The following is a 22,819-nucleotide window of genomic DNA, read 5'->3' as shown; positions in this document are numbered from 1 at the left end:
GGACAGCGCTTGATTGGAGCCAATTTCATCCTACAACAGGACAATGACCCTAAACACACCTCCAAATTGTGCAAGAACTATTTACAGCAGAAGCAGCAGCTGGTATTCTATCATAGGTAATGGAGTGGCCAGCGCAGTCACCAGATCTGAACCCCATTAAGCTGTTGTGGGAGCAGCTTGACCGTATGGTACGCCAGAAGTGCCCATCCAACCAATCCAACTTGTGGAAGCTGCTTCTAGAAGCGTGGGGTGCAATTTCTCCAGCTTACCTCAACAGATTAATAGCTAGAATGCCAAAGGTGTGCAATGCTGTAATTGCTGCAAAAGGAGGATTCTTTGACAAAAGCAAAGTTTGATGTAAAAACAATGTTATTTCAAATACAAATCATTATTTCTAAGCTTGTCAATGTCTTGACTCTATTTTCTATTCATTTCACAACGTATGGTGGTGAATAAGTGTGACTTTTCATGGAAAACACAAAATTGTTTGGGTGACCCCAAACTTTTGAGCGGTAGTGTACTTACCAAAACAGACAGGTTGAGGACACTAACAGCGTTTCTTGTTTTACTGCCATGTATAACAATTATTTTAAACAAATTCACTAAATATGTCATTAGCAAAAAGAAAATAAAATAAAATGCCACTTTGTCAATTTTCTTTTGTTTTGACATCAAAGCCTAGTGCCCAGGTCTAAATGGTGCTGCTACATAAAGAATTCACCGACTGATACTGAATCATACACAAGCCCAGAAAATACAGAGGTCATTTTTAGTGTGAGAAAGAGACTGAGCCCTGAGAAACCTTGTAGACAACAGTGACTAATGTAAAGTCGGTATACTTTGGTGAGAGACACAATAAATACCTTTAGCACTGCCTAGGTTTCAGAGACTCTACTCCTACTGGTCATACTCAGAAATCATTCTCCAACTAATATTGATACCTTTATTAACCAACAAAAAAAAAGGTATAAAAAAGGTATATAAAGTTAAAAATAAAGGTATTACTCCTAAAATACTTTGATCACAAGGATTTACCACGATATGGATTTTTCTGGCTAACACTGTACCATACTATACTTTTTTTTTTTTAAACTAATATTAAAAGTAAGTAACTTTATTTAAAAACTTTTTTTTGTCAACAGTTGTAAGTCCCGAGCCCCACCAACGCACCAAAGGATCTAAGAGTTTGTTGTCCATGGGCCCTGTTAACACACTCCTGAAGCTGTTGTTGGAGGAAAAGGGATGTAACAGAATAGAATCTTCCCACAATATTACTGCTTTTAGGTAGCAGCACCACAAGTGTCCAATAGCTATCCATCCCCATCCTCTATTCAGATAACATGCACAACTGGCTGAACACAGAATTCACATTATTACAGGAACCAGGAATGATAGATGTCAGCCGAAGGGCGATTCAACACACCGTTATCCTAAGTCTATGACTACCTTTACATCACAAGATAATACCTCACCCAATGCATGTTTAAAGCAAATAGAATCTAAGTGCACAGATGGTATGAACAAGGATGTTACATTCGAAACGCGTCAAGTTTGACGCTCATGTTTCCAGTCTCTTTAAAACTTGCTGAACAAAGAAAAATAAATTATGAGGATGCTGGTGCTGGTCCTTGCTTCTATAAGGAGCTAAAGCAGTAACCATCAGTATGGGAACCAGGGGGGAGATTTATCAATCATGGTGTAAAGTGAAACTGGCTCAGTTGCCCCTAGCAACCAATCAGATTCCACCTTTCATTAATCACAGACTCTTTGGAAAATGAAAGGTGGAATCTGATTGGTTTCTAGGGGCAACTGAGCCAGTTTCACTTTACACCATGTTTGATAAATCTCCCCCCAGGCTTCTTATGCCATTAAACCATTACTATGAAACTATTGACGACAAATCAAACCACCACAGACTAAGTGGAATTTTTTTTTTCTAATACGAAGACAAAATTTCCCAAGCACTTTCTCTAAATATTTATGCACCAAACATTTCCTATTAAATGTAACTAAACCAAAGACTGTATGCCTAATCACAGAAATACGTAATGTGAGGTCATGTACGGCAATCAGATACAGATGTATGACAAAAATCCCAGAAATGAACGAGGATTGTTGTAATATTCATGAAAAAAAAATATGTTTTCTGCTTACTCAACAAACGTATCCTATGACACAGGGATAGAAAGTGCAGTAAGATGAGCTCAATGTTTGCTTACAGGAAAGCTTGTGTTTATTGCCTCTTTTGTTAGTGCTCTACAGCTGTTCCCATACTTGCTATGCAGCAGCACAAAATGACAGAATACAGTTTACTTCTAATTCCAGAATGCATGATTGAGTGTATCTATACGTGGGCCGATGCATCGAGTAAGAAGGCAAGGTAGTGCCTTTAGTCATCAGCCACTTATCACAACTGAAATGGATTTTACTTTAGCAATTTTCATTTTACTTTAACCTCTAAGACCAGCTTGAAGGGTGATTACAGACACATAGGGCGTATTATTAATGTATGAAATTCATATGATTTACCATGAAATGTGTAATATAGAAATACACCTGAGGGTCACCTTGCAGCTTTATTCAGGGGAACAGACCAAAAAGAGAACAGTTTGGCAATCGTTTGGATGAACGCTTATTTGTGCGATTCCTAAGGTTCAGCCCCCCGCCTATATAACATCTGTCCCAAGTCTCTGAGAACCTTTAGGTCAGTTTCACGCATACTGTATCGCAACGGATTTCACGCTGCGAGTACCACAGCCAAATTGGCTGCGATACTCAGTACTGTTAGCCACCGGCTACTTAACTCAGCATCTACCAAGCCAACAAGAGAATACATTACCTGCCTGCACTCCAGCTTGCTTCAGCGGTTCCCAGGTTACTGCCGTGCCGCTCAGCCAATGGAGGGCTGCAGCTGGAGAGCACACTGATTGGCTGAGCAGAACCTGAGTGACCCGGGAGCTGGAGAAGCAAGCTGGAGCGTAATCCGGTAATGTAATCAGATGCTGAGTACAGTAGGCCGTTGGTACATTTTTTCAGCAGAATGAAAATCCGCTGCGAAAGTGTTGGGCTATAGATCATAACAGTACACAGTATCACAGTGGATTTCGCTGCGTGAAATCCGCTGCTGCACTATATACTAAAGGGACATTTCAGTTACAAATACAGGTCTATATAGCACTAGGGAGAAATCTATTACTAGCAGTATCCACAACATAGCATTTAAATTACTCACCATTTTTTCTTTCCTTAAGTGGTGGCAAATGCTGGACTGACTGCAAGGACAATTCCTCAAAATCATGGGCAACTGCTTCACTCTGGGGGCTTGGAGCCAGACGGAGTAGAGAGCCAGTCTCATCCTCCAGGGCCTGTCGATGGTCCATGATGATACAAGAAGGAGGAAAAGGAGAAGCAATTGACTTCACGTTTTGCAGGACAAGTCTGTAAAAGAAGGTAAATGGGTAAGCAGATTAATAGTTTCTAGATGTATACTACCAATATTACAGTAAACAGAACAAGGCCTTGTCCACATCATGGCAATGACCTTATGCACACCAGAACATCCTCAGAGCAAATACAATTATTAAAAACATCAGTGACATGACAATGTAAGTATTTTTGAATACTTTTGGCCTCAATTTTCCTATGCCTATGGATACACTTTACATCTGGAGCCTTACAGAAGAACAACGTGGTGTAAACAAAGCCTTAGATATAGCAATCTACAGTAAATGCATAAATGCCTTGCAGACCTCTGAATCATCTTCAATGCTGTACTGCACAGATGCTCAAATGGCGTTCATGTGGTTATAATTTTAGTAGTTTAAGAATATTACAGAATATTAGTTAGAAGAACAAATGTGTTATTCTGGCACACTCCAGCTGTATGTAGTTCACCAAAAAAGAACAAAATAAATACAAAAAAACTTTTGAGGGCTTCAAAATTTAAAACTTGATGCTATAAAATGCACTATCCCATCAGTTACATTTATGGCTAAACCAAAGGGCTGGAGTATTCTCTCACATGCCCTCCTTTTTCAGCCCCTGTTGGGTGTGCATGAATAATTTGTGAGACACCAGGTCAACCCAGGCAGTTCATGGACCAGTCTGGTGCCTCCTAAAGTTAGGAGAAGACAACTGAAGGGATTTAAGGGTCATGGTGCCCAGCAATAGGTGCAGATGCCTTCTAAATAAATATACAACAAGTTACAATTAGGAGATGTTATATATTTTATGAAAACTCACAGATGTGAATAAAAGCAGAGTACATAGAAAACAGGAGAAGGTAAGTACAAATAACAGAGTGAGGGGCAACATTGCAGACAAAAGGCTAAGGGAACTGAAGAAATTTAGTAAGAATCCAACCTTTGCTCCATTCAACCAGGTGCATAATAAACTCCCACTGTTGCGATTGGGTCCCAGCCGCCCAATCCCCTCCAATCAGACACTTATCACCTCTCCAAAGCCTTCATGGGAAAATCCCTTTAACTTTACTACTTAATGAGCATCTTACCACTGGAACAACCCACAATTAATAAACCTGGAACACCCACAATTACACGGGGCGATGTTGAGGGGCGGGGGCAGCCCAAAGAGGGTAGCAGCGGTCTGCTGCTGCCGCTCCTATTCCACGGAGCAATGGCAGCATATTGTTGCTATCTTGGTTGTTTGTCTTTCAACACGTTGAAAGACAAACGACAGCAACAATCAGTCAACATTGTTCATGTAGGCTGATCGCCGCCTTCTATTACAAGACGATTATCATCCATAACGGCTGATGATTGTTTTGTGTAATAGGACCTTAAGGGTAAATAGACAAAGTGCTATTAAAACACTCCATTACAGTCATTTCTATACAGTGTATTGTATTTCTCTGCTCCACACCTGGTCAGGAGTGACACTGCAGAAAATGTAAAAGGGGTCCTGGAACTTTCATTTTACATATTAGTGGCAGATGCAGAGGTCAGACCCCTACTGATCAATAAATAATGAACTATCCTAGTGGTACACCATATCCAATTCAAGTGACGCACCATGCAAAGCCCAGATACAAGCTATTCTCAATCAACTAACTCCGTGGCAATTAAATATTTTTAAAGGGGGATTGCAGTTTTAGCAAATAATATAAATGGTCAATGAACAGATAAGTGCATTTGAATGCAGCGGATGCATGCCTCACCTCACCGGACCCACGTAGGTATGAAATCCAGAAAGAGTATCATGGAGACAGCACCTCAAGAAATAGTGAGGAGTTTATTCACACCAATGTAACATTTTGGCAAATTTACAGCCTTTCTCAAGAAGTGAATGCTTGAGAAAGGCTGTGAATTTGCGGAAACGTTGCAATGATGCACCTCACTATTTTTTGAGGTGCTGTCTTCCATGATACTTTTTCAGAGTTTTAGTAAATAAACATTAACCATTGTATAAAAAAAAAGTTATTTTATTTTCTAATACACTTACTTAATCAATTCCTGGTGGTTCCTTATTGTCAGTCAATACAAACATTTAGGATACAAATATGTATTTAAATTTATAAAATAATAATATGAATTGTGGGGAAATCGGCACAAAAGTATCTCCTCTCTTTAGAGAGTGTTCACACCCAGTTATTTAGGAATTCCAGTGAAGTAGGAGGCAGCCAGGCAATTCCTATTCTCTATTGAGGTATTACCTCTACCCCGGCACACCTGTCCTGATTAGAGGCTTTATAGATCTGATGAAACCAGCGTAGCGCACCAGTAACTTCTAGGTCCCACTCTACATTAGCTCTTATTGGATTTCAGAAAGTAGCGCCAGTCTGTAAACCTAAGGCGAGTCTTTACACCTCTGATTCGTTGTAACCAGGAGAATGACACATGATATATTGTCTTTACCAATGAGGTGGCGATCAGATTGTGTACATAACACATCAAGTACTGACACTTATAACACAACCTAAAACAGGAAATTCTGGGTTTTGCCTTACACATTACTGACAGCCATACACGGCCCATAACTGATCACATTATTATTGTTTTGGACATCAGCAGCAGAAAACTGCAGCACCTTTATCCTGTATGAACGTCCCTTAAGGGTATAAACCCACACACCGTATACGCAGCAAATACGCAGCAGATGTGATGGTAAAGATTTGATGCTGTGTTCAGTTATTTAGATCTAATCTGCTGCGTATTTGCTGCGTATCGCAGTAGTAAATACGCTGCATATACGGTGTGTGGGTTTGTACCCTAAAAGCATATCAGCTCCTCAAGGTTTTAAAAACATCACTGTTTACTGTCAGTGAATAAAACCGTGTTCTCGCAATGCCAGGGGCATGAATATGGGTGCATAATGTTCAATGAATTTGTTAAATGTTTAGACCTTCTACATTTTAAAGGGGTTATCCAGCGCTACAAAAACATGGCCACTTTTCCCCTCTCTTGTCTCCAGCTTGGGTGGGGTTTGGAACTCAGTTCCATTGAAGTAAATGTAGCTTAATAGCAAACAACACCTGAACTAGAGACAAGAGAAGGGGAAAAGTGGCCATGTTTTTGTAGCTATGGATAACCCCTTTAAGTTGCAGCCTTGTGCTAAAATAATTTTTTTTTTAAAAAATCAAGTTTTTCAGCATTAATCCTGGCTAATTTATTTATTTATTGAGGGTACGTTCACACTTCCGAATCCGCAGCTTATTTTCTGTTGCGGATCCGCAGCAGATTTCATTTAAATAACTGAACACAGCATCAAATCTGCACCTTCAAATCTGCTGCAGATCTGCTGCGGATCCTGTAGGTGTGAACACACCCTGAAAAGAAAAAAACTAAAACATTGCATTACCAAAACTTTTCAGACCCTTTGCCAAAGGTGTAGAGATTCCAGCCTCCAGTCCTATTGGGTATGATGCCAAAATCCGCACCCCTGGATTTGGGGATTTTCTACTATTCTTCTCTGCAGATCCTCCTAGGATCTGCCAGGTTGGATAGGGACAGGTTTAGTTCTTCCTAAGGCCATGTTCACACTATGCATAACACTGGCCGTTCTGTGACCTAGCCGGGTCACTGAATGGCCGATGTTAATGAAGATTATTCTGACCAGTACTGCAGTACCAGCCAGATGATAATCTTTACTTTTTCTGAATTCCCAGCTGCACACAATGGAGTGTGTGTACTGTAAGGTTCTCTGCGGACTCTATTTAATGAATAGCGGGCGCAGAAAACTGACATGTCAGTTTTTTGCGTCGCCGCTAGCGATCCCAGACGGAGTGTATACTATTTGTATACACTCCGGCCGGTCGTCCCTCTAGTTGCAGCACAATGTAAGTTCAGAATTAATCACGGCAACAATGGCTGTGATTAATACTGAACTTAGGTTGTGTGAACATGGTCTTAAGATGTTTGATTGGGTTCAGATCAGGGCTCTGGCTGGGCCACACAAGAACATTCACAAGGTTGTCCCTATGACACTCCTTGGTTGCCTTGGCTGTGTACTTAGGGTCATTATCATTATGCGGTACTGAGTGTAGACTGATGAGGGAACTTATTTTTTTCATTTTAACTTAACCTCAAAATTTTATTTTATAACCAGACTTTCTCTTCTAGGGTGTCTATTACATGACCAGGACAGATTTCTGTTAGGAAGTACAGTGTACATAATGAAAGCTCCTATAGGATCACAGCAAACGGAGCTCATGAAAACTGGGAGAAAAGTGTTCAGAAAGTATTTTGAAAAAGTGTATAAGTGGTATCATATAAAAAAATAAGGCAATAGTGGCTGAAATACTAACTCCCATTTAAATGTAAAGTCCAAACGTAAACTCTTTTTTTATCTGGGACTCCCTTGTATCTGACTTACGGTATACAGAAATACACAATGTACAAAAACAAATTCAGATATCGCCCCCCGACCCCTCAATCGCATTTGACCATATTGGGGACTGTGTAGCAGGCAGTACTAGACACAGCCCAGAAACAAGAGTTTCTGGAAGAAAGCGGCCACTTAGAAAACAGGAGAGTCTATGAAATGTGCATAACACTATCAACTTTCTGGAAGGTTTAGTGTTTCTGCTCAACAAGCCACTGATGGAAGATATTATATAGAAGGAAAAAAAAAAAAAAAAAAATCACCCTCTGGTGCTGTTAAATAAGGTAACGCGTGTGCCTGAAAAAATGCCAACATAAATACATGCAGATTCTATAGCTCTCAGGCATGCATGCCTTGTGTTTCCTAAGAAATCCAAGGAAACGTACAAAATGTTCTCCTCTGTTTAAGACGTGATGTAGCACGCAAGGATGAAAAGTCGGTGTCATCATATCTACACCGCCTGTTATTATGAACACACACTGCTCATTCCAGGCTAATCTGCTGGATTCTGTTTGCAGAACTACTTGGAGGCAGGCTTGTATTAATATACTCCAGAATTGGGCCCGCAGAGAGCAGTGCCCATGATGCAATACTCTTCCTTCCATAATATGAAAGTACTCTCTAAGGAAAACAGCTTGTCAAGCAGCTAAGCGTTTGAAACTGGAGCAGTATCACTCGTCACTTTAGAAAGGTGGTATTTGTTACAGGAAAACAAGTTTTGGGATTAGGACAGATTACATTTAGTGCATATTTAGTTTACAAGACCTGTACTTTATAAACATACATAAGACCCAGATGTTATAAACAGACATAGGAACCATAAGTGATAAAAGCAAAGAGTACAAATACAATCAGTAAACACCCCCTTAAAATGCAGAGCTGTGTATATACTATATAATGTGTATATACTATACGCGGTGGCCCGCCTATTAGGGGTCCTTTTCATCCAGTCAGAAAGCCCCAGAAGGTTCGAGTCTCTGGTGACCACATTTCCCTATAATTCAGACATGCTGGGCACTAAGCATCCTCTATGTGAGATGTCTCATCACTTTTCAGTGGCTGAAAATAAAATACACCTTCTGCATAGGATTTGGCAGATGTTGTTTGAATCCACGCTGAATGTCCACACCAAAATGAAGATTTGAAAATCCTCAGAATTTTTCCAGCACACATGGATGTAAGTTTGATAATGCTGCAGATGTGTAAAATCTGCACAAACACATCAAGTTTGAACTCTGCTCTAGTAATTGTAAACCTTAAAAGGTACTTCGTCCATGAGGCAGGGTGAAGTCCCTGCCTCAGGCTGCGCTCTGTGGCTACTGAAGGCGGACGACAATTCAGCCTCCAGCCATTAGTCTTTCACAGAGGGAGAGTGGAGAAGGACCTTATCACATGACCTGCAGGTCCTGAAACTCACAGTGTTGTGTGATTGGTCCATCAGTGTGTGTATGTATATGTATGTATCTGTGTGTATGTATGAACTGTATCTAAATGTGTGTCTACTAGGTATGTATCTGTGTGTGTATGGGTTCAAATGTACCTAATTCACTGTATCTTGCATCCAGTCCAGAACATTTTTACAAATTTCCTAACTATAAACACTGAGATCATATCTTTCCCATCAAATTGAAAAAAACAAATAAGCGTCCCTGCCTTTTGCTCATCTCTATAATTCCTGATGTATAAATGGGCTACAGCCATGTGATTTATGGTGCTAATGGGTTTAATTTAATATATGACGATCTCAATGAGCTAAAACTAATTGCATTCTATTACATGTAATCTCAAGAGCCTACCCAGCCATCATTAAAAATCAGGTCCTTGTGCTGGTATATAGGATGGACTAAAGCTTTAAAGAGGTTATCCAGCAAAAATCTTTTTCCTTCAACTGGTTTCACATAGTTATACTGATTTATAATATACTTCTATTCAAAAATTTCAAGTCTTCCAATACTTATCAGTTTCTGTATGTCCTGCAGGAAATGTTTTCTTTTCAGTCTGACACAGTGCTCTCTGCTGCCACCTCTGTCCCTGTCAGCAACTGTCCAGAGCAAGAGAGGTTTTCTATGGGAATTTGCTACTGCTCTGGACAGTTCCCGTCTCAGACAGAGGAGGCAGCAGAGGGCACTGTCAGGCTGAAAAGAAACAATATTTCCTGCAGGACATATAGCAGCTGATAAGTATGGGAAGTTGACATTTTTAAATAGAAGCATATTATAAATCAACATAACTATGTGAAACCAGTTGAAGGAAAAAGATTTTAGCTGGATAACCCCTTTAAAGCTTTAGTGCCCCCGATCACATGGACAATCTTTACAGTTTATGGTGTGTTTTTTTAAGGTTCGTCCCACTTTCCATGAGCTATTTTGTATTTTTCTTTTTGAATTGATACGAATATCTCACAAAACTATTGGCATTGCATTTCATCCTTCAGAAGACACAGTGTGCAGCAGACACTTGCTTCCCCTGAAGCCCACCCGATAGCATTCTCATTCTTTGAATATTTTATACTCTAATGCCTGGTCATCTGTGCTCCTGGGCAGCTGGCAGCCACTCAAGGCTGGCATATGTTCCGCAGAACATTTGGCGAGCTCCTTGCTTTGGAGTGTTTCCTTCACTAGCACAAACTAAACAATTCCTTTGGAGAGAAACTAAGTTCCTTCTGTATCTGAATAAAATAGCTCACTGCAATAAGTCATGTGCGAGGCATAGATATGACATGATGTAAATAGGTCAGGGTATAGTGAAGGCTAAGTATCACCTTACACTTTCCCTGCTTCTTTCAGTGCATGTTCACCAGGCACTTCAGCCATAGGCCATAAAGGCCATGTGTATAAGGAATACTCCCTCTGCTGGATCCAGTGTGGTCAAACATCCATATATAAGGGTGGTATATGGCAACTTATCCTGGTCACCATGTAATGAAAAAAAAATGGAGTTTGACCAAACTATAGCAAATATCAATAATACAGGGATACATTTTAAGAACAATAGTATACTGTTAGGAATTACAGTATTAAACTGCTCGCTTTAACGTCAATTTATACAGTTTTAGATCTATGTACTATTGTACATTATACTTGAGTCCAGTAAAGGGATTTATCCAGCACTTGGGTTGTGTGGAGTTTGTGGTCATGGTTCATCCAGCTGCAGTGTGCCAGTCTATCTAAGCCCTTGGATATGACTGCCGGCCCAGAGGTCAGCCAGCTGCTGGGCTGTGCTCTGCCAACACTGGAGATTTAGTAGCCACAGATTTGGCATGTCTGCTGTATTGACTTCAAAGGCGTTGTCTAATGGTGCCTTTACACAAAGAGATTTATCCACAGATTTTTGAAGCCAGGAATGGATTTGAAAAGAGGAGAAATGTCAGCCTTTCCTTTATGACCTGTTCTCTGTTTATAGTCTGTTCCTGGCTTTGGCTTCAAAAATCTGTCAGATAAATATCCCTGTGTAAAGGCACCCCAAGGGTGCATTCACACGTTCAGGATCTGCAGCAGATTTGATTGCACAAATTTGAAGGCGCAGATTTTATAAAGAGAAATTACAACGGTGAACAGAGGCCATTGTGGGATGACATACTGTGCATGGTGTGCTTGCATAACAGTAGAATAGGAAATAAGCAATGCAATGTTAACCATGCTTCTTTTGAGAAATACAATCACTTCTAAATTTGCTTTTAATCAGGTATCACATGAAGCCATAAACAAAACTTACTATTCACCCACATGCCATTAAATAGATTCCTTCCCATGCGTCTTCTGTAAGCACCCACACAGTCCTTCACACTGAAGATGAAGGTTACCATAACTACACTTTTCTATTAGATACAGGGGAAAAAAATCATATGACTGGTTCATAGAGTGAGCAAGAATCACATTGCTACGGTTCACTGAACATGTTTCTCTGCATCTGGAATCATAAACACCTACTAAATTTCAACTTGTAGAAGTCAGAATCTCACGAAACATTTTTTTTTTCAGTTAGTTCTGGACCACAATCTGGTAGAGAACATGGCCAAGCATATTACAACAGAATTAGAGGGGTTGTCTGGCACAGGACCCTGGCATAAAATATGAAATAAGTGATACTCTTCTGCCCTGTTCCCCAACGCTGCACTTACAATGGTACCTCATCCCTGCTGCTTTTATCTCACTAAATATACAGTATAAGGGGAAAACAGAAATGGACATTCTATAGACTCACATACCCGCACTGCAGGCCAATGTCTGGGCAGACAAAATCTGCAGCATGTAGGTGAAATTCACAGAAATCCCATCCACAGAGCTGGTGCCACAATCTGCTACGACTAGTGTTAGTGTTGTATTTACATGGAAAATCAGCAGCAATCTGCTATGTGTGCATTCACCCTAGAGCAGTTCTTCTCAAACTTTACTGGAGCCTCACCCAACAGACCAAGCCAATGCCTGGGCCTCACCAGAATGACCAAGAGGGTGCCTGGGCCTCACCAAAGTCTATTTAAAAGCTGAAAATAATGCTAGGGCTACCTTTCACCCATCTTCCAAGCTCTAGATACTAATAAAGCAAGTAATAAATAAATAATGTTGCTAAAATGGAGATTTTTGCAATCAGCAAAAGGACTGTGCAGATTATAGTTACTTTTCTGAAAACTGGCTCCCCAGCTGGGCCTCACCAACAACTAGGGGGCGCCTCACTGGTGGTCCCATTCACTTCAACAGAAGACGCCGAGAAGGACGAAGACCTGCCGGGAGCCGGGAATTTCAAAGGCTCCCCTTCAGCCAATCAGTGCTGCCTTGCATTGATTGGCTGAAGAGGGGAGCCGGGAGTTTCAAACGGCTCCTCTTCAGCCAATCAGTGCGATGGGCGATCGGAGCGGCAGCGGGGGTGGGGGGGCGATCGGAGCGGCGGGGGGCTGGGCGATCGGAGCGGCGAAGGGGGGGGGAATCGGAGCGGCGAAGAGGGGGGGGGGGAATCGGAGCGGCGAAGGGGGCTGCGGTGGAGCGGGCCGGGCTGCGGGCACGCGATCGCAAAACAATTTTTCCGTACGATATATCGTACCGTCTGAACACTGATCGTTATAAAAAACAAATCGTTACTTCGAAATCGTTAATCGTACGATCGGGCCAATTAGCGCTCCGTGTAAACTTAGCATTACTTACAGAAATAATAAACACAATTATTATGGAGATCATGCAAATGAGTTTTCTAATCGTCGCCTACAATGGTATTACTGGTTTGAATTAAATATTTATAGTTCATTGTGAGGGATATAATAAAACCATCTAATTGAACTGTTAATTAAACCATTGCAAAAACATTGCCACTTTCTTCCTGAGACAGCACCACTCGTCTCCAGTTTGAGTGCAGGTTTTCTAATGCTGCGTTTACACGAAGGATTATTGTGCGAATTTGCACGATAACGATCGAATTCGAACGATAATCGTACGTGTAAACGCAGCGAACAATCAAGCGACGAGTGAGAAATCGTTAACTTTGATCTTTGAACATGTTCTCAAATTGTCGTTGGTCGTTCGCAAAAAATTTGCAGATCGTTCCATGTTCCATGATTGTTCACCGATTTAACCTATGTGGAAGATAGGCTTAATCGATTACAAAACTTTTTCATACGATATATCGTTCCGTCTAAACGCTGATCGTTATAAAAAAAAAAAATCGTTAATCATACGATCGGGCAAATTATCTCTCTGTGTAAACACAGCATTACTCTGTTCCATCGAAGTGAATAGAGCTTAAATGCAAACCCCCACCTGAACTGGAGACTAGAGTGGTGCTGTCTCTGGAAGAAAGTGCCCATGTTTTTGTAGCACTGGATAACCCCTTTAAAGGGAACCTGTCACCGGGGACTCGGGCACAGAACCCTCCTTCCCCCCCGGGTCCATCCCCCGGATACTTTACCTTTCCGGTGAGTCCCGCTCCTGGAGCCGCTCTTGGGACGAAGATATCAGCGCCCGAAGCCATGCACGTGTGCTGCAGAGCCGAGTCAGACGGCTCCATTCATTCTCTATGGGCATCAGACTCATCTCAGGTAATTTGTATACAGCGCGTGCACGGCTTCAGGCGCTGATATCTTCGTCCAGGGACCGGCTCCAGGAGCACCGGGGTGGTCGGGCAGGCTCTGTGCCCCCGTCCGCGGTGACATGTACCCTTTAATTTTCATCTTCTTATACTGCACTGCTTTACCAGCTGTGTAAATGTTCCCATATTTTAACTGGTATGTAACCACACAGGTCAGGTTTATGGCTGTTCACATCATTATCTTGATATATATATATATAATCACAAAAACAGGTTTGACTGCATTTAAAACACAATGAAATGTATGTACCCATTGACTTTGATTGGAAAAACATAGTGCAAAAGTGCATTTGTTTGGCCCTCTTTATTGTCTTCTTGGAGAGCTAAGCCCAGATGTTCTAAGGATGTTGGGTGCTCAAATCCTTCTGTCTTTTCATGTAACTCTAGAAAGACCTGATTCATGTATATACTAAATGTACGCTAAAGACAGGATATAAACAGCCTGTTTTTGTTTGGGGTAAAGGGGGAGCCTGGTCCTAAAAACCAAAAGGTCCTTTTACACAACCCGAAATGCAGCCAGGCCAAAAACGAAGGCTGCTCAGAGAATTCGGCACTGATTGGCTATGCCTTGGCAAGGACAAATGCACGACTGGGACGCACGAACAATCACTCTATGGTTTGTGCAGCCATTTATATACACTGGTATCTGCCACACAGAGATGTATGTCCAATAACGAATAATTTTATGGCCACACGGGTTAGCATGAACTCTTGGCATTTGACTCCCACTGCCTGAAAAAGATGGATGCAGCCCGAGGACTGCCTAGAATACATGGATACAGCCTATGGCTTTCAATAGACACTGGCGAGCTCTTTTCCCTCTAAAATGCACACCACACAGGCTATCCCTAATCAAGGGAAATCTGCTTTGGTTTGTCCCTTAAAGGGTTATCCAGGATTACAAAAACAAAGGGGCTCTTTTTTTAGAAACTGCGCCAATCTTGTAATTAGTTTTGGCTGGCTGTTGCAGCTAAGTCCCATTGATGTCTATGAGGCAGAGTTGTAGTACCACACAAGAACAGGTATTGCACTGTTTTTGGGAGAAAGCAGACATGTTTGTGTAATTATAAAGGGGTTTCCCAAGGGATTCTCCCATCTGATACATTTACAGCATATCCGCAAAAAAATAGCATAAATATCTGATGTGGACCCACATCTCAATCTTGCTCTTATCTTAAGATAAAGGGGGCCCTGACCTCCTCCAGCCTGCTTGTGGCCTCTGGAGGTGGTCAGGAAGCCAGGAACAGCCAACCTGGTTGGTTTATTTTGTTTGTACAACTCCCGTAGATGTTAAATTGACACTGTAACCCCTTTTTGCATTATGACTTCTCTACACAGGTGTAAAGGGTAAATTTAGCAATTCCCATATTATATTATACCATACGTCATTATGCTTGTACCAGTAAAAAGTGATTTCTTTTATTATCTGCGGATTGTGCTAACTGGACAGGGCTTCACGGCCAAAGCGCCGCTTACCCCCGCCCATGTCATCTGCACATAGGCCCCGCCCCTTGACAACCACTGTCCTAACATCCTAACAATCCGCAGATGATAATAGATCACTTTTTACTGGAACAAGCACCATGATGTATGATATAAAATAAGGTATGAAAACTGCTAAATTTACCCTTTATACCGGTGTACAGAAGTCATAATGCAAAAAGGGGGTGACAGTGTCACTTTAACAGGAAATTCACAAACAGTACAGCACATAAAACTATACTGTGTACACAACTTCTGGGGTACAAAAACAACATAGCTTGTGGTGGTATACCATTTGCACAACTAGCTATAGGTTCCAGAGGTGGAAACCGTAAACAACAGGCATGTATGACTTATCTTGGGCATAAAGTATGCCATATGTATCCCCTTTATTGAGCAGGCAAAGTACAGAATTACTCTACCCTATGAAACAGAGAATGAGCAACTGTGAAGGTACAGAAGCAAATACCTCTCTATCTCCTCCTTCATCTATATTCAGGTAAGGAAAGAAACAGGGAGCTGAACCATTAGTGTTCAGCCTCCTGTTATTGCCAAGACAATGCAGGCTTAAAATTAACCATTTGACCAAGACCAACAGGGGTCTTTACAGTAACCATTTTGCTTTCCTAGATCATCAACGAAATGGAATAAACCTCTGCACAGTTCTAGACCACCAGGGACACTGGAGTTCACTCTATTGCTGCCCTAGGGCACATGGTATGCTTACATTAACCCTTTCACATCCATCAACTACCAAAAAATATTAATAATAATCCCTTTTCTAATGTAAAGGGAAAACTGACCTTAACCCTTTCACTGCCCTTGATCACCAGGGATGGTGATATTTAACAACTTTAACAGAATACAGAAAATAACCTTCACTACCATAAACCTGGATGCAGTTTTACCACTTCCTATCCTGAGACATACTATTATGTCATGGTAGGCTGTTAATACCATTTTTATGGATGATAAGTGGCCCTGTATATCGGTCAGCTTTATAGGTAATCATTATGGAATTGTAAATTAATATTTATTTGATGTGGTTCTGTGTTGTCTGGCTTAAAGGAAACAGACAAGTACAAACTACAAAGACTAAGCGGGAACATTGGTGGTGAGTGACTATAATGTGAACATAGAAACATCATATCCTGAGATGGCCCGCAGCCAAAGCACTCATGTAAATGAAAAATTGAAATGCATATGATCAGGTTTCTGTTTAAGAGCAGCCAGACAAAACTTTATGATTATTGGTTTTAATGTCTTCACCATAACTTTATAATTTATAACTGTAAAGTCAACATTCTTTGGCCAACCTAAGGTTTCCATTTTTGAGAGCCTCAGTTTTATCTATGAGAATATCTAATTTCTCAAAATGTATTTCTTTTGCTAGTTTATTCACTGCATAATGATGATCTCTCAGAAATCATCGGTCTCCATTGCTGGGCATTCACTAACAAAGAATTAAATGGGACCTCTATTATGGTGTCTGATATAGCCCCCTATCTCCTTAGCAGAAGGAGTGGGACCAACCAGGGGGCTAGGCCCCCCTCTTTATCCAAGGGTCCTACAGCATCTGCATGGTCTGCCTCTATAAATTAAAAGCAATTTCCGCCAACACCATTTCTTTCATGGAAAGAGTAAATCAAAAAGGATATACAAATAGCTTGCATACTATAAATATGCAGGAATTTTATTTATATGTATTTTATCCATTTATGTAGTTCTGAAATATTCAGCAGGAATGATCTCACATTGGTCCCTGTCTACATTGCGGCTCACAACCTAACCACAGTATGTCTTCTAAAGAACGAGAGGAATCTCCCTAAAGCATGAGGACAATATACAGACTCCATACAGATGTTTCCCTGGTCAGATCTGCAATGCTATATCTAGAGAAATAAACTAAATAAGCTTAGGGTGATCACCAACATTATAATATATTCTAGATCATTGATGCAGCAGACACTGTTCATTTTGCCCACATGGAGCTGATCTTTTCACAAAGGCTATTTTTTCCATATTTCTTTAGAGTGATGACCGCAACCACTATAGTATTACTGAATACACATGTCTGTCACATCCACTGTAAAAATGGCCTCCTTAATCTTATATAGTCACATCTCATTAGCCTTAGTCATCGTCATTGAACTTGTGCAACCTACCCAGTAATTTTGAGTTTTCGGGGGTGATAAGGTTATACGAAATCTTAAGTAAACATCATCCAGCATCTATGAGCCAAAGCGTCTGGGATGAGTCAATAAATTAATCTGGAAGACAGAGCTTGGCAACACTGTGCGGCAGCTGGTTTTGATTGCACTGGGACCATGTTTACATAGGATGGGTTGCCTGTATATATAAGAGCAGATAATGAAATAATCTCGAAGGGACGATGCTCACCATAGTGCCAAGTTTCAAAAATAGAAAAACACAAAAACTGGTGACGACATCGAACTGTTTTGAGCTACAAAGTCTCAACAATTCTCACCAAGTCTTAATGAAATAAGTGCTCCGATGTGTCACTGCCTAGTTTTCGGTTTCATGAGATGCTACTCTTGTCTGTCCTCCATTTTAATCCATTTTCTGCACTCATCAACAATAATGCAAGCAGAGTAGTTGGGCGTCCTTATACAACTTCCAGCTGCCACTACATTTCCTGACAAGTCTCTTGTGTGCTGGGAGTTAAAGGGGAGGCGTCTCAAGGATATGCAATCTCTTTATGACTGGAGGGGGTGACTAGTGCTGCATTCCCTTTATTTTAAAGGTCCCAGCAAGCATAAAAGTTGAACAGTTTAGAAAAGCATTCAGAAATAAGGAATTCTGTGTTAAAAAGAATAAGTCAGCTATAATTCACATTCCAAACTGCTGACACTATTATGGTGCCTTTACACAGACAGATTTATCTTACAGATTTTTGAAGCCAAAGCCAGGAATGGATCTGAAAAGAGGAGAAATCTCAGTCTTTCCTGTATGACCTGTTCCCTGTTTATAGTCTTTTCCTGGTTTTGGCTTCAGAAATCTGTCAGATAAATCTGTGTAAACGCACCATTAGATAGCTATTAGGACAAGGAGACACATGGTACCATTCACATATCCATAAACAAAAAAGGGAAAAATCATGTGCAGTTCTGTGTAATAAGGGTAATAACAGAATGGCATGTAAACCAATGCATGTCTCACACAGAAGAAAAAGAAAGGCATGTCATATGTAAACAATTGGCACACCAAGTACAAGTGCTAATGTTGTCGCCTCCATGCAATAGAGATGCATTTTGATAGGGCTTTAGCTATAGGCCATCTTTAGTTCATTCCATCAGTCATGTCAGTATGTCTTAGGTTCTGTTTGTATCTTAATGCAAGGCATGGACTTTGAGAAGTCCCAAAACACAACAATACAAAAATAGGGAACAGGGCAAACAGGTGTAACAGTGATATAGTGCAGACCCAAGGTAACACGACTGTTCCAGTGCATGGTAGGAATGAACCTCCTTTAGCATTGATGAACAAGGACTGGTAAACATGAAAAGCACAAATCACAAATGGGAGTTAAGCCTACAAACCACTAAAGTGCCCAGATAACTACAAGAGAATGAATAAAGAACCATTCAATGACAAAAACCAGACAAACATGGACGAGGGAGTACACACAGTAAACACAAGGGAAAAGAGGAGGGGCGAGCAAGGGGAGCCACAAGCTATTCCGATAGCTGGAAAGGTTACTGAAACCAAGAACGAAGGCTAAATAAAAGGAGTAAGGGAGAAAGGTGGAGATTGCGACGGCGTCCAGTCACCAGCCCCAAATGAGAGGAAAAAGAAAAAGAGGAGGGGGAACTCACCCAGGAAACCTGATACATAAGGCAGACCTGCACTCCTCAAAGGGTGGTGCTCCTGTAGGTATCTGTGGTCTGAAAAGACAACCAAGAACCCCAAGTGGCAGTTTACTTCTTAACCGCCTGCGGGGTGCGCGCAATCAGGTTTTCCATCTGGTGGATCTGGCTGATCTCGGCATACCACTCGTCCAGGGCGGGGTGGTCCGGAGACTTCCACCTCCTGGGAATTACCGTCTTAGCAGCTTGGAGGAGGTGACGTGCCAGAGATTTCTTAAAGCGGGTTTGGGCAGGTGGGAACATAAACAAAAGGGGCGCTTGGGATAGAGATATCTATGATTTTGCGGATAAGCTGCAATACTGTATTCCAGAAGCTCCGCGACTTCGGGCATCCCCACCAGATATGTGTCATGTTGCCACCTGCATTCCCACAGCACCAACACTCATCTGGGACCGTCGGGTACCACTTATGTAGTGCCTCCGGGACCCCGTACCAGCGAGAGATAATTTTGTAACTGGTCTCTTGGGCCTTACACGCTATCACAGCTTTGTGGAAGAGAAAGAAGGCCTTCTGCCACTGTTTTGGTGTGAATTGCTTACCCAATTCCGCCTCCCACGCAGAGCAATAAGAAGGCAGTTGTTGGGAGCTAAGAGCATGCGATAAATGAGAGAGATGGCATGAGGAGGGCATGCAGGTGCAACACATAGTCGTTCAAAATCAGATAAAGGTATGTGCAGCTTATGGGTATGGGAGAGGAAAGAGTAAAAATGCTGTAGTTGCATATATTCAAAGGGGAGTTTGGCGGTGTGTAAGGTGGGGTCGAGAATAGAGGACAGGGGCAGAAGGGTCCCTTGTTTAAGCACCTGGTAGAAATGTAGGGGTGAGTTTTTGGATATGCCTAGAAAGGGCGAAGAGAGGCCCGCCGGAAAAGATGAATTATCCTTAATCGGGGTCAAGGGGCCCATTCTATTCAGAAGGGCGAGAGAGGAACCAGACGTTGGTAAGGATGCAAGCGTGTGGTGGACAGAATAGGACAGTGGGGTAGGATCATAAATCGAAGGGGACCACGTCCACGGAAGAGTTGACAGTAATCTCAGACAGATGTCCTGGGCCAACTGTACCCAGAGTTTAGAGGACGAATGATGGAACAAATCCAAAATTCGAGCGTGAACACACGCTAGATAATAAAACCAACTGTCCGGTAAGCCGACGCTGCCCACATCTGTAGAGCGTGTAAGGGTTTCCCATCTGATCCTCGAATGGCCGGAGGATCACACAAAGGAAGTAAAGATACGCTGCGCCCGTTTCCAAAAGGAGACCGGGATATGAACTGGTACAGTCTGGAGCAGATAGAGCATTCTGGGGAGAAGGGTCATCTTTATGATGTTAATCCTCCCAAACCAAGAGAACTCTTTTTGAGTCCAGGTGGCCAAGTCTTTGGTAAATCGTGCTAGTAAGGGGAGGAATTTACTGCTCCAACCGGGACAAACACTTGTATTTACCCCTCCCAATACGAATCTCCTTAATGTCAGGGTCAGAGCGGATGACGGTCATAAGGATTTCTATAATGAGGACATAAAGGAGGGGGGACAGGGGGTAGCCCAGTCTCGTGCCGTTGAGGATAGAGAAGGGGGCCGAGAGGGTACCGTTAATTTTTAACTGAGCAGAGGGGCTTTGGTAAAGAGCAAGGGGCCATTGGATAGTTTGTGCCAGGGAGGGCCACAAGATGTGATCAAAAGCCTTCTCGGCGTCGACTGTTTGTATCTTTAACCTTCTTTAAAGGGAACCTGTTACCCCCTGTGCTGGGGCAGAGCCAGGCCGACCCCTTGCTAGAGACCCTTATAGTTAAGCCGTGCACAAAGTCCCGCTCCTGGAGCCACTTCCACTGCCAAGATATTACCGACAAAATCATAGAGAATGACGGCTCCATTCATTTTCTATGAGCGTCGGACTCATCTCAAATGCGCGCGCGTGCCAGGCTTCTGATGGTGATATCTCGGCGGCAGGAGTGGCTCCAGGAGCGGGACTTCGTGCACGGCGTAAGTATAAGGGTCTCTAGCGGGGGGGTCGGCCAGGCTCTGCCCCGGCACGGGGGGTGACAGGTCCCCTTTAAGTGTTTGTATTCAGATTTGTTGGTTATTGTATACATGTTGTAATTAATAAGGGTTTTTTTCATTTACATTTTTCTATAACCTTGTGGTGTGCCAATTGTTTACATATGACATGTCTTTTTTCTTCTGTGAGAGACCTTTTATATATCCATCTCTGCTTCTAGAATGTAGAAATATGCTTTTATTATATATGGCACAAGAGCAAAAGAGGCTTTCCCAAGTGGATGACAGAGACACTTTGTGATCATCTTATTTTTTCAAAAACCTTTCTAACAAAAGGACTGTCTAAACTAAAGAACCCATTTAACCTCTGCAATACTTTCAAAATATTTCCTTGCACAACGAAGTTCCCAGCCATGTACAAGGAACTGCAGTTCTGCTCTATTCAACTGCACTGAGGTTGACAGGGAATGCAGCTATGCAGCTATACAGGTTTAGACTTTTGCAAACACAGATTATATTTTATAGATATGACATGTTGGAAATACTCCTAAAATTGACAAGAATTAAATAAAAAAGCAATATAACAATTATTTAAAGAGAGTTTTAAACTAAATATTATTTGCACAAAGTACAGTTTGCTCCCATCTATTCTTCCCGTTAGAACAGGTGTAGCACTGTTTGTGCTACAGGCTGAATGTTCAGACCTTGACTAGAACAAAACAAGGAAAAGCTTAAAATTATTTGTACGGAAGGAACTAAAGACCTGCTTCCTGCAATGGACACGTTTTGTTCCCAACTTCCTAAATCAAAGGAGCTGATAATGTATCTTTTGTAGGTTTAGAAAATGGAGTTTAAAATAGTAAAATAAAAACATAAAAATTATCATTTATTAAACTTAAGGCATAAAAATTATTACTGTTTATAACTTACTTCAAAAAGATGTATATCATGGGAGAAGAGCTAGTAGTAATCAGTCTGAAACAGAAAGTTCAATGCAATAAAAGGTTAACTGTACTACTGAATAGCCATATTAGACATATTGAAAAGGGTATATATTTCTGCCCCCCCCCCACACACACCTCCAGATACAGTAAAGTACAGAAAACATATGACTCTACACCCTCACTATAATGTAGTCTGCTATTATTCAAGGTCTTATCAGCATTTATAATGGAAACATTTCCCAAGATAACTACTTCGGGAACAGTAAGTCACTAAAATTGCTATATAACAGAGGATGTGGCCAGAGACCTCTGGAGGAGGACATGTGATTCCTAAGCTCTCAGTTTCTTTATTAACTTAATATCTATAGAAGAAGGACTTATTATCAGGTTTGAGCTCCCTTTGAAAATGAAAGTAGTAATCATATTGGTTGCTAAGGCTTCAGTATACCTTCCCATCTACCATTATTGTGTGTGTGTGTGTGTGTGTGTGTGTGTGTGTGTGTGTGTGTGTGTGTGTGTGTGTACCTCATCTTTGTGAGGTAAAATTTGATCTCCAGAACATTCTACCATTTATTTCTATGGGTCCGTTTTGAGGTA

At 41.5% G+C, this 22,819-nt stretch overlaps 1 protein-coding gene across 2 annotated transcripts in view; it reads right to left on the bottom strand.

The window, feature by feature from the left end:
• MRTFB (myocardin related transcription factor B) overlaps window positions 1-22,819 on the bottom strand; it is a 220,456-nt gene that overhangs the window by 117,864 nt on the left and 79,773 nt on the right. Inside the window, exons 3-4 of one of the 2 annotated variants that reach the window (XM_069983711.1) lie at window positions 22,209-22,253; window positions 3,233-3,438 (exon numbers count right to left, since the gene is read on the bottom strand). In XM_069983711.1, coding sequence (XP_069839812.1) covers window positions 3,233-3,438; window positions 22,209-22,228 — 226 coding nt within the window. In that variant the 5' untranslated portion in view covers window positions 22,229-22,253. The remainder of the gene's footprint in view (window positions 1-3,232; window positions 3,439-22,208; window positions 22,254-22,819) is intronic. The other variant, XM_069983712.1, reaches the window with a different exon arrangement.

The sequence above is a fragment of the Dendropsophus ebraccatus genome, chromosome 9, assembly GCF_027789765.1.
Source record: "Dendropsophus ebraccatus isolate aDenEbr1 chromosome 9, aDenEbr1.pat, whole genome shotgun sequence".
In the NCBI taxonomy this organism is placed as follows: domain Eukaryota; kingdom Metazoa; phylum Chordata; class Amphibia; order Anura; family Hylidae; genus Dendropsophus; species Dendropsophus ebraccatus.
Note: the sequence above shows the minus strand (reverse complement) of the source record. Positions and strands in the feature narration are given on the sequence as shown.